The sequence below is a fragment of the Coregonus lavaretus genome, assembly GCF_964263955.1.
Source record: "Coregonus lavaretus genome assembly, chromosome: 5".
NCBI classification, from domain to species: domain Eukaryota; kingdom Metazoa; phylum Chordata; class Actinopteri; order Salmoniformes; family Salmonidae; genus Coregonus; species Coregonus lavaretus.
The window spans coordinates 3705978-3718825 of record NC_139992.1 but is presented as its reverse complement, the minus strand read 5'-3'; the positions used below and the strand labels follow the sequence as shown (position 1 = coordinate 3718825).

Here is a 12848-nt window from a genome sequence, read left to right as displayed (position 1 = left end):
GGAAGAACCCTGTTCCTGGAGAGCTACCCTCCTGTAGGTTTTTACTCCAACCCTGTTCCCGGAGAGCTACCCTCCTGTAGGTTTTCACTCCAACCCTGTTCCCGGAGAGCTACCCTCCTGTAGGTTTTCACTCCAACCCTGTTCCTGGAGAGCTACCCTCCTGTAGGTTTTCACTCCAACCCTGTTCCTGGAGAGCTACCCTCCTGTAGGTTTTCACTCCAACCCTGTTCCTGTAGAGCTACCCTCCTGTAGGTTTTCACTCCAACCCTGTTCCTGGAGAGCTACCCTCCTGTAGGTTTTCACTCCTACCCTGTTCCTGTAGAGCTACCCTCCTGTAGGTTTTCACTCCTACCCTGTTCCTGTAGAGCTACCCTCCTGTAGGTTTTTGCTCCAATCCCAATTGTAACTAATGCTGTGTTCATAACCAAGTGGGAAGGTGTTATTTATCACATACAACTGTGAAAAATAAACTTGTAATTACTAGTGGGAAACTCCTCTCATTCCCTTAGCTCCGACTTCTCCCACATGCTGTCCTCTGACATCATCTACTAAGGAAATTACCTCTAACAGCATTTTTGGAAGTTAAATGTAACAACAATGTTATTTATGTATGTATTAATATGGGTTTTAAACACATTTGTTTACAATCATGATAGTTGTACTTTTAGTTTGTTTAAAGCAGCTTGTTGGCCATTAGCAAACTGGCGTTTCTCAACGAGTTCAAAGCATGTGAATGTATCCAACTGCTATTCATGCCTTCACAACTGGTAATTACCACCTTCCCATTTGGTTATAAACACAGCATTACCTGACACAGCTTATCCACCAGCAAAGTTTTTGAATCTGGTGCGCTACATTAGGGTTGGAGCGAAAACCTACAGGAGGGTAGCTCTCCAGGAACAGGGTTGGAGTTAACCTACAGGACGGCAGCTCTCCAGGAACAGGGTTGGAGTTAACCTACAGGACGGCAGCTCTCCAGGAACAGGGTTGGAGTTAACCTACAGGACGGCAGCTCTCCAGGAACAGGGTTGGAGTTAACCTTCACGACGGCAGCTCTCCAGGAACAGGGTTGGAGTTAACCTTCAGGACGGCAGCTCTCCAGGAACAGGGTTGGAGAGCCCTGCTGCAGGGAGAATAAAACATATCTGCCAGGTTACCTACATGTCTACAGCTTGAAGTCTTTTAAAGCTCTTTTAGGCAGTGAGGTTTTTATGTAATGCCTCATAGTGCTCCATAATAGAGCCGGGTGGAATGTCACTAGTAGCCAGTTAGTCACTCGTAGTTAACGATGCTGAATTAGGTGTGAGCACTTTGGCTGAATCCCAAATGGCACCCTATGCACTATTTAGTGCACTACCATTGACCAGAGCCCATAGGGCTGGTTTGACTGACTGACTGGTTCGGCAGACCGCACAACATGGCAACCCAGCTAATAGAGATCTAATTACCTCTTGTCTGTCTATATTTTAGCAGACTTGGCAACGTGCCACAGACTCACTCCCAGCCTACTGATCACAGGGATACACTATACCATTCACACCTGCCCTCTCAGGCCAGTGGATCAGATTAGTCATACTGAAGTGTAGACGTGTCACGCTGAAGCCGTTTCTATGTTGTGTAAAGCAATAATGACACAGTGACTCAAATGAGGATCTGAGTAAATATGTAGCTTCGCTATCGTTCTGTTAATGTTTGTTGTTTTCTAATGTTTCTAATCGATATAAGCCTATGTCCCCCCTGCAGGGTTTTCTCTGGCTGGTAGTTCATATTGAGAAAGATTAGCATGCTAAGTGGGTGTTGACTAGAATAGGATATCATTAGTACCATTCTGAAAGACAACTCCAGGTTGTCATGGATACCCTAGTCAGTCTGTATATGTGGGTATGTTTTCTTTATTCTGTTTACGGAACTCCCAATTTTATTACTCAGCAAAAACCACTCTGGTCACAATGAAAAGTTGGAAGGGAACAGATCTGTGTCCGTTGATAGGAACGGTCACCAGTGGGGAAAGTACTGTAAACCTTGAGGAGAGGTAAATTCCTGGACATATGTAGCTCTTTTGAGAGAGAGCGAGAGTGTCAGGACAGCAGTGAGCTGTTATAGCTTGGTAGAGACCATCTTTACCACAGGATAGTGGGCTATAGGATAGTTGGCTGTGTTGTCCTCAGGCTAGTGTTTACCGTAATGTACACTAAGAGGAGGGAGGATATAACTGATGTCTCCCTCTGGTCTCTAGAGCCAGAATGATTATACAGTACCTATGCTATAGGCTATATGCCTGTGAAGTTTGCTACGATGAAGGAGAGTGATTCTCTACATGCGTCAACCAATGTTGCAAAGTCAGTGTTATGTGTGTGTGCAAGGTAGAGTGGTTTTATGTAATGTGTAGGTTTGACTGGAGAGTACAGACACAGATATGAGTCTTTTTGTTTTTGTCAAGTGTTGGTGCAGTCTCTGCTGCTCTGTCCCTGCAGACCGTCTTCATACTGTGTTCTCTCCCTCCCCTGATGCTCATTACCCCCCCCACCCCTATCCACTGTTACCCCAAGGAGTAGATGTTGTTCTCTGTCAGTCTTTCTCACTCACTCCCCCCCCCCCCCCCCCCCCATTCTGTTCCTTGACCCTCCTAACCCATATCTCCATTAGGTTAACTATAATGATAGGCTACATCTGAATTAGCACCCTATTTCCTATATAGTGCACTACTTTTGACCTGGGCGCCATAGGGTTCTGGTTAATAGTAGTACACTATAAAGGGAACAGGGTGCCATTTCAGATGTGGCCGTGCTCCATGTGCTCCTGTTGGTGTTACAGCGCCAGGCCTCAAGTACCCCTCATCACCGCTCGGCTCACAAAGCTTCATTTGAACTTTACATTTTGGCTACGCTCACGTTTCCTTTGAGTTGGATGTAATTGCATCTATCTGTACTGTCTGTCATTTTTAACCTCTTCTTCCTTTCGCTCTCCTTTCACAGGGCAGGAATCCCTTTTTCCTGGAGCCGTCCATCATAGTGGCCATCACCGACGGCAACAAGCTGACCAGCAGTGGCGGAGTCCAGGATGAGGTCAGTCATCATGGTTTCCATGGAGACCGGGGTCACAGCCAATCAGGAGTACTTCCTGTTGGTCAGCTGAACAGACAACTCTCTCTCTCTCTCTCGCTCTCTCTCTGTGTGTCTCTGTTTGTCTGTGAAGCACCACCGCAAAGTGTTATATTTTACAGCGAATGCTGCAGAAGAAGCAAAGTCCTTCGTAAACGACTCTTCAGTCTGCACGCGCACACACGGCTGGCTGGTGCGCCCCCTGCTGGCTGGTTCACACACGGCTGGCTGGTTCACACCCGGCTGGCTGGTTCACACACGGCTGGCTGGTTCACACCCGGCTGGCTGGTTCACACACGGCTGGCTGGTTCACACCCGGCTGGCTGGTTCACACACGGCTGGCTGGTGCGCCCCCGGCTGGCTGGTGCGCCCCCTGCTGGCTGGTGCACACACGGCTGGCTGGTGCGCCCCCGGCTGGCTGGTGCGCCCCCGGCTGGCTCGTTAAACCTGTCTGAAAACACCCTATACTATATCTTTGTCTATAAAAAAAATGATCTGAGCTGCATGAGATTGAACAAGTCACAGGAAGCTTTCGTTGCCTTCCTAGAAGACAGAATAAAACAGGGTTGGGTGGATTACTTGAAACATTTACTAGCCTGATCCGTAAGCCTACTAATGTTTTTATTAATACATTTAAATTGTCAATAGCCTATAGGTAACAACTTATTTCAGTTCCTTTATTTTAACCAGGTAATTCATTTTCTTTGAATTTGCTTTAGAATGTAATTATCAATAATACAACTAAGCCTAAGATATATATTTTAAATTAGACTCCAAAAAAGCATTTGTTGGATAGGAATAGACTATATATTAGAGATTCTGCACAGCGGCTTGTTCTGGCCGATCCCGTCCTACTTGTCAGCAACACAGTAAATCTCTCCATTGATTGGAGGAGTATTAGGCTACTAGAGATTGGCACTAATATGTGATGCCTGACTATAGCTTATTAATAGGCTACCAGTAGCATTTTTTCGATATGAAAAGAACACTGAATGTGACTGACCTGCTTGGCCATGGAAACCCATTTATTTCATGAAGCTCCCGACAAACAGTTATTGTGCTGACTTTGCTTCCACAGGCAGTTTGGAACTCGGTAGTGAGTGTTGCAACCGAGGACGGATGGGTTTTTACACGCTACGCGCTTCAGCACTCGGGTGTCCCGTTCTGTGAGCTTGTGTGGCCTACCACTTCGCGGGGCGGCAGGTGGCTTAGTGGTTAAGAGCGTTGTGCCAGTAACCGAAAGGCCGCTGGTTCTAATCCCCGAGCCGACTAGGTGAAAAATCTGTCGATGTGCCCTTGAGCAAGGCACTTAACCCTAATTGCTCCTGTAAGTCGCTCTGGATAAGAGCGTCTGCTAAATGACTTAAAATGTAAAAATGTAAAAAATGGCTGAGCCGTTGTTGCTCGAGACGTTTCCACTTCACAATAAAAGCACTTACAGTTGACCGAGGCAGCTCTAGCAGGGCAGAAATTGGACGAACTGACTTGTTGGAAAGGTGGCATCCTATGACGGTGCCACGTTGAAAGTCACTGAGCTCTTCAGTACGTGCAATTCTACTGCCAGTGTTTGTCTATGGAGATTGCATGGCTGTGTGCTCGATTCTATACACCTTTTCAGCAACGGGTGTGGCTGAAATAGCCGAATCCACTAATTTGAAGGGGTGTCCACATACTACTGTACCTTTTGTTCAGCAGAATTTTTTTTACTGAACACCGTAGCTTTGTGTAGACTGTGAAATCACTGTGGAGAGCCCTAATGAAAAGGCTGACGTGAGCTGCTGAACAGCACATTTGCACTTGAAATGCATTTATGGGATGAGAAAGTGAACTTGCAATTTCCCCAAAAAAGTTTTCAATGTAGGCCATTCATATGAAATATGGGGGAGTTTTTAAGCCTCAATTTATAAAAATCAGGTCTTGTTTTCTTGCTCTAGCTGCGAGCAGCACCTGTCAAACTCTGTCTCGGAAAACACTGTCATTGCCCACAAGACTCGTCAGAGTTATCAGAGGACTTGGAGTTTGGTAAAACACGGTTATTCTGGCTGGAATTGTTACTGTCCCCGCAGCACTGATGTCAATTAATAAATGTCAATAATAATTAATGGATTTAATAATAATCGAAATAATAAGAAAGCTGATAATTGTGCGTGTGACTTGGTGGGAGCCAAGTAATAGCTTGACATGCAGTCCCTTTAATAAGATGCTTTGTCTCTAAAATCACAATGTTTTCACATGAACAGTATAACTGATCAGATTTCTGTAGGCCTTCAGAAAGTATTGTTACAGCCTGAATTTAAAATGGATTCAATTGAGATGTTTTGTCACTGGTCTACACACTACCCCATAATATCAGTGGTATTATGTACAAAAATTTAACTATTTTTATTTATTTATCTGAAATGTCTTAAGTCAATAAATATTCAACGCCTTTGTTATGGCAGGCCTAAATAAGTTCCGGAGTAGAAATGTGCTTTGCAAGTCACATGAATAACTTGCATGGACTCGCTCTGTGTGCAATAGTAGTGTTTAACTTGATTTTTGAATGACTACCTCATCTCTGTACCCAACACATACATACAATTATCTGTAAGGTCCCTCAGTCGAGCAGTTAATTTCAAACCGATTCAACCACAAAGACCAGGGAGGTTTTTCAAAGCCTCGCAAAGAACGGGACCTATTGGTAGATGGGTAAAAAAAAAATAACTGACGTGGAATATCCCTTTGAGCATGGTGAAGTTATTAATTACACTTTGGATGGTGTATCAATACACCCAGTCACTACAAAGATACAGGCGTCCTTCCTAACTCAGTTGCCAGAGAGGAAGGAAACCGCTCAGGGATTTCACCATGAGGCCAATGGTGACTTTAAAAAAAACAGAGTTTAATGGCTGAGGTTGGATCAACAACATTGTAGTTACTCCACAATACTAACCTAAATGACAGAGTGAAAAGAAGGAAGTCTGTAGAGAATACAAATATTCCAAAACATGCTTCCTGTTTGCAACAAGGCACTAAAGTAAAACTGCAAAAAATGTGGCAAAGCAATACATTTTTTGTCCTGAATACAAAGCGTTATGTTAGGGACAAATCCAATACAACACATTACTGAGTACCACTCTCCATATTTTCAAGCATAGTGGTGGCTGCATCATGTTATGCTTGTAATCATTAAGGACTAGGGAGTTTTTCAGGATAAAAAATTAACGGAATTGAGCTAAGCACAGGCAAAATGTTAGAGGAAAACCTGGTTCAATTTGCTTTCCACCAGACACTGGGAGATGAATTCACCTTTCAGCAGGACAATAACCTAAAACACAAGGCCAAATCTACACTGGAGTTGTTCACCAAGAAGACAGTGAATGTTCCTTAGTGGCAGAGTTACAGTTTTGATTTAAATCTGCTTGAAAATCTATGGCAAGACCAGAAAATGGTTGTCTAGCAATGATCAACAACCAAATTGACAGCTTGAATAATTTTTTTAACAATCACGTATTGTACAATCCAGGAGTGATAAAGAAATTCTCATCGCTGTAAAACTTGCCAAAGGTGATTCGAACACGTATTGACTCAGGGCTGTGAATACTTATGTAAATGAGATTTCTGTATTTCATTTTCCAAATTTTTGAAACATTTTTTCACTTTTCCATTATGGGGTATTGTGTGTAGATGCTGAGAAAATTAATATATGTAATCCATTTTGAATTCAGGCTGTAACACAACAATGTGTATAAGACAAGGGGTATGAATACTTTCTGAAGGCTCTGTGTATACCATTTTCTGCCCATATGAATGCATTTATTTTAGGCCCCCCCCCAAAAACAGCCATGTAATATAATAATAATAATAATAATAATAATATGCCATTTAGCAGACGCTTTTATCCAAAGCGACTTACAGTCATGCGTGCATACATTTTTTTTAAATTTTGTGTATGGGTGGTCCCGGGGATCGAACCCACTACCTTGGCGTTACAAGCGCTGTGCTCTACCAGCTGAGCTACAGAGGACCATACATGATATAATGAAAAGCAGCAAACATACACATTGTTTCACATTCTTTAATAACTGACTCATAAACACAAACATGCAATCGAAACGTGATCAAAACGTCACACCAGGGTAAGCCTACACGAAACACAGCCCTTTATTTGAAGTGTTTCTATATAAAAAAACCTATGGGGGAAAATGAATGGTGGAAAAACCATTTCCGTGTTTGACCCCTAGGTTTTATGGGTATTACGGTGGGACTCTATAGGCTACAGCTGTTTCCCACCATAATACAGGGAAACTCGAGGCTATGGACGCGGCGGCAGCGTTGGACCCTCGCTGACGTGTGTTGCGCGACAAAAAGTAGTGTAATATGCTGACTACCCCCCCCGCCATCACGCATGTTGGTTTTGTCCATCCACACCAGATGCGATCATGACACGCAGGTTAAAATATCAAAACCAACTATTAACTTGGGGGCATGTCAAACACACATGAATCGTTTGGGCTCCCGAGTGGCGCAGCGGTCTAAGGCACTGCATCTCAGTGCTTGAGGCGTCACTACAGACCCCCCCTGGTGATTCCAGGCTGTATCACAACCGGACGTGATTGGGAGTCCCATAGGGCGGCGCACAATTGGCCCAGCGTCGTCCGGGTTTGGCCGGTGTAGGCCGTCATTGTAAATAAGAATTTGTTCTTAACTGACTTGCCTAGTTAAATAAAGGTAAAATTAAAAATCATGGACATTTCGCTAGCTGGCTATTGCTAGTTTCTATGGGCCATTGTCAGATGGCAGCCAACTGGTGAAGGAAGGGCAGGGGGGGGAAATGACATGTCCTCCTAAAACTGCTTATAACACACGCTGTTTATGATATCGGAATTCTAACAACGACAGTGTGTTGAATAGACTTATTTAGGAAAAGTCAAGGATGGGGGGGGGGGGGACATGACTTTGAAAATTGTAATTAACGTTAAATTCATATGACCTCAAATGATGCTCTCTGAGTTATTAGTTAGTTATATATGATTAATATCCCCTCGTTCATCTTTCAACTACCCACGTGGGGTTGTAGGTTCCTGAAAACCAATGAGTAGATGGGAGAGGCTGGACTTGCAGCAAGTCAGGCACGTCAAATAGGACCAAGTTCGATTTTAGCGCTTGGCTTTGCAGACGCTCGCGATCGTTTTTAGGTGACATGATTGAATAACATGTACAGGCATGTGTAAATGTATTTTGTCATGCAACGTGTCCGGTGAGGTTGGCATGTAAGCGTCTCTCGCTCTTGATGCTCTTTTTATGTAATTCAAACGGTTTCTCCCTCCAGCTCCACCTTCCGCTGACCACTCCTCTGCCGGGCAGTGAGCTGACCAAGGAGCCGTTCCGCTGGGACCAGCGTCTGTTCTCCCTGGTGCTGAGGATCCCTGGGCACGCCACTGTAGAGCCCGAACCACTGGGGGGGGTCCCCCCCGACGACTCGGCCATCACCCCCATGTGTGAGGTCACCGGAGGTGAGGCGCTGTGTTTGTGTGTGTTACTGCCTCAGTGTCTATGAGCCACCCGCCTTTATGAGGGTAGAGTATCAACGTTGATCTGTCACATGCACAGGATACAGAGGGTGGAAATGGCACTGTGAAATGCTTACTTGCAAGCTCTTTCCTCAACAGTGCAGTGTCAATATACATCAATAAGTGTTCAATCAGGAGTAGCTGAGTAGAGAACATCAGGAGTAGCAGAGTAGAGAACATCAGGAGTAGCTGAGTAGAGAACATCAGGAGGAGCAGAGTAGAGAACATCAGGAGTAGCTGAGTAGAGAACATCAGGAGTAGCAGAGTAGAGAACATCAGGAGTAGCAGAGTAGAGAACATCAGGAGTAGCAGAGTAGAGAACATCAGGAGTAGCAGAGTAGAGAACATCAGGAGGAGCTGAGTAGAGAACATCAGGAGGAGCTGAGTAGAGAACATCAGGAGGAGCAGAGTAGAGAACATCAGGAGGAGCAGAGTAGAGAACATCAGGAGGAGCTGAGTAGAGAACATCAGGAGGAGCTGAGTAGAGAACATCAGGAGGAGCAGAGTAGAGAACATCAGGAGGAGCAGAGTAGAGAACATCAGGAGGAGCAGAGTAGAGAACATCAGGAGGAGCTGAGTAGAGAACATCAGGAGGAGCAGAGTAGAGAACATCAGGAGGAGCAGAGTAGAGAACATCAGGAGGAGCTGAGTAGAGAACATCAGGAGGAGCTGAGTAGAGAACATCAGGAGGAGCTGAGTAGAGAACATCAGGAGGAGCTGAGTAGAGAACATCAGGAGGAGCAGAGTAGAGAACATCAGGAGGAGCAGAGTAGAGAACATCAGGAGGAGCTGAGTAGAGAACATCAGGAGTAGAGAACATCTGGAGGAGCTGAGTAGAGAACATCAGGAGTAGAGAACATCTGGAGGAGCTGAGTAGAGAACATCAGGAGGAGCTGAGTAGAGAACATCAGGAGGAGCAGAGTAGAGAACATCAGGAGGAGCTGAGTAGAGAACATCAGGAGGAGCAGAGTAGAGAACATCAGGAGGAGCTGAGTAGAGAACATCAGGAGGAGCTGAGTAGAGAACATCAGGAGGAGCAGAGTAGAGAACATCAGGAGGAGCTGAGTAGAGAACATCAGGAGGAGCTGAGTAGAGAACATCAGGAGGAGCTGAGTAGAGAACATCAGGAGGAGCTGAGTAGAGAACATCAGGAGTAGCAGAGTAGAGAACATCAGCATGTGTCCAACACAACACACACGTACAGTATGAGCATACAGTATGTGTTTAAGCCTCAACCTAAGCATAATAATAGAATTAAGCCAGCTGACTTCATTTTCTAGAATGAGCCAGCACCTCCTAGCCTAAGCCTACTTTGACCTACAGTGGAGCGGTGATTGGCCAATAGCCAAGGTGTGCTGTTGGCATGTGAGTCCTGGTGATAGTGCAGATGGAGGTTAAGATTACAGAGTCAGGCTTTCTGCTCAATGTGTCATTGGTCAGATGGACAATGGCTTCTGCTACTGTTACTACTGGGGGACTCTACATACTGTTACTACTGGGGGACTCTACAAACTGTTACTACTGGGACTCTACATACTGTTACTACTGGGGGACTCTACATACTGTTACTACTGGGGGACTCTACATACTGTTACTACTGGGACTCTACATACTGTTACTACTGGGACTCTACATACTGTTACTACTGGGGGACTCTACATACTGTTACTACTGGGGGACTCTACATACTGTTACTACTGGGGGACTCTACATACTGTTACTACTGGGGGACTCTACATACTGTTACTACTGGGGGACTCTACATACTGTTACTACTGGGGGACTCTACATACTGTTACTACTGGGGGACTCTACATACTGTTACTACTGGGGGACTCTACATACTGCCCATTACTGCTGATTAGATTGGCTATTGAGGGATGTGTGTGTGTTTGTGTGTCCTGGTGACCTGCAACAATGAGTCAGTCATGGGTGAGTGCATTTGATCTAATGTGTGTGTGTCTTTGTCTCAGGTCGCTCCTACAGTGTGTTCTCCCAGCGCATGTTGAACCAGTGTCTGGAGTCTCTACTGCAGAAGATCCAGAGTGGAGTGGTCATCAACTTTGAGAAGACAGGCCCTGACCCCCCTCCTGGAGAGGGTGAGAGAGACACCCACTCCTTTAATGATCCCCCTAGCCCCTCCCTATGAACCTTCCCCTAGCCTCTAGCCCCTCCCTATGAACCTCCCTCTAGCCTCTAGCCCCTCCCTATGAACCTTCCCCTAGCCTCTAGCCCCTCCCTATGAACCTCCCCCTGGCCCCTCCCTATGAACCTCCCCCTAGCCTCTAGCCCCTCCCTATGAACCTTCCCCTAGCCTCTAGCCCCTCCCTTTGAACCTCCCCCTAGCCTCTAGCCCCTCCCTATGAACCTTCCCCTAGCCATTAGCCCCTCCCTATGAACCTCCCTCTAGCCTCTAGCCCCTCCCTATGAACCTCCCTCTAGCCTCTAGCCCCTCCCTATGAACCTTCCCCTAGCCTCTAGCCCCTCCCTATGAACCTTCCCCTAGCCTCTAGCCCCTCCCTATGAACCTCCCCCTAGCCTCTAGCCCCTCCCTATGAAGCTCCCCCTAGCCCCTCCCTATGAACCTTCCCCTAGCCTCTAGCCCCTCCCTATGAACCTTCCTCTAGCCCCTCCCTATGAACCTTCCTCTAGCCCCTCCCTATGAACCTCCCCCTAGCCTCTAGCCCCTCCCTATGAACCTCCCTCTAGCCTCTAGCCCCTCCCTATGAACCTCCCCCTAGCCTCTAGCCCCTCCCTATGAACCTCCCCCTAGCCCCTCCCTATGAACCTCCCCCTAGCCTCTAGCCCCTCCCTATGAACCTTCCCCTAGCCATTAGCCCCTCCCTATGAACCTTCCCCTAGCCATTAGCCCCTCCCTATGAAGCTTCCCCTAGCCTCTAGCCCCTCCCTATGAAGCTTCCCCTAGCCTCTAGCCCCTCCCTATGAACCTCCCCCTAGCCTCTAGCCCCTCCCTATGAACCTTCCCCTAGCCTCTAGCCCCTCCCTATGAACCTTCCCCTAGCCTCTAGCCCCTCCCTATGAACCTCCCCCTAGCCCCTCCCTATGAACCTCCCCCTAGCCTCTAGCCCCTCCCTATGAACCTTCCCCTAGCCATTAGCCCCTCCCTATGAACCTTCCCCTAGCCTCTAGCCCCTCCCTATGAACCTCCCCCTAGCCTCTAGCCCCTCCCTATGAACCTCCCCCTAGCCTCTAGCCCCTCCCTATGAACCTCCCCCTAGCCTCTAGCCCCTCCCTATGAACCTTCCCCTAGCCTCTAGCCCCTCCCTATGAACCTTCCCCTAGCCATTAGCCCCTCCCTATGAACCTCCCCCTAGCCTCTAGCCCCTCCCTATGAACCTCCCCCTAGCCTCTAGCCCCTCCCTATGAACCTTCCCCTAGCCTCTAGCCCCTCCCTATGAACCTTCCCCTAGCCATTAGCCCCTCCCTATGAACCTTCCCCTAGCCTCTAGCCCCTCCCTATGAAGCTTCCCCTAGCCTCTAGCCCCTCCCTATGAACCTCCCCCTAGCCTCTAGCCCCTCCCTATGAACCTCCCTCTAGCCTCTAGCCCCTCCCTATGAACCTCCCCCTAGCCTCTAGCCCCTCCCTATGAACCTCCCCCTAGCCCCTCCCTATGAACCTCCCCCTAGCCTCTAGCCCCTCCCTATGAACCTTCCCCTAGCCATTAGCCCCTCCCTATGAACCTTCCCCTAGCCTCTAGCCCCTCCCTATGAACCTCCCCCTAGCCTCTAGCCCCTCCCTATGAACCTCCCCCTAGCCTCTAGCCCCTCCCTATGAACCTCCCCCTAGCCTCTAGCCCCTCCCTATGAACCTTCCCCTAGCCTCTAGCCCCTCCCTATGAACCTTCCCCTAGCCATTAGCCCCTCCCTATGAACCTTCCCCTAGCCTCTAGCCCCTCCCTATGAAGCTTCCCCTAGCCTCTAGCCCCTCCCTATGAAGCTTCCCCTAGCCTCTAGCCCCTCCCTATGAACCTCCCCCTAGCCTCTAGCCCCTCCCTATGAACCTTCCCCTAGCCATTAGCCCCTCCCTATGAACCTTCCCCTAGCCTCTAGCCCCTCCCTATGAACCTCCCCCTAGCCTCTAGCCCCTCCCTATGAACCTCCCCCTAGCCTCTAGCCCCTCCCTATGAACCTCCCCCTAGCCTCTAGCCCCTCCCTATGAACCTTCCCCTAGCCT

The 12848-nt window shown here is 47.5% G+C and overlaps 1 protein-coding gene across 1 annotated transcript in view; it reads left to right on the top strand.

Moving 5' to 3' along the window:
- The window catches only part of LOC311128991 (integrator complex subunit 6-like), a 33161-nt gene that overhangs the window by 4025 nt on the left and 16288 nt on the right, over positions 1–12848 (top strand). The window contains exons 4-6 of the mRNA XM_084161224.1: positions 2976–3065; positions 8413–8596; positions 10627–10752. Coding sequence (XP_084017350.1) covers positions 2976–3065; positions 8413–8596; positions 10627–10752 — 400 coding nt within the window. The remainder of the gene's footprint in view (positions 1–2975; positions 3066–8412; positions 8597–10626; positions 10753–12848) is intronic.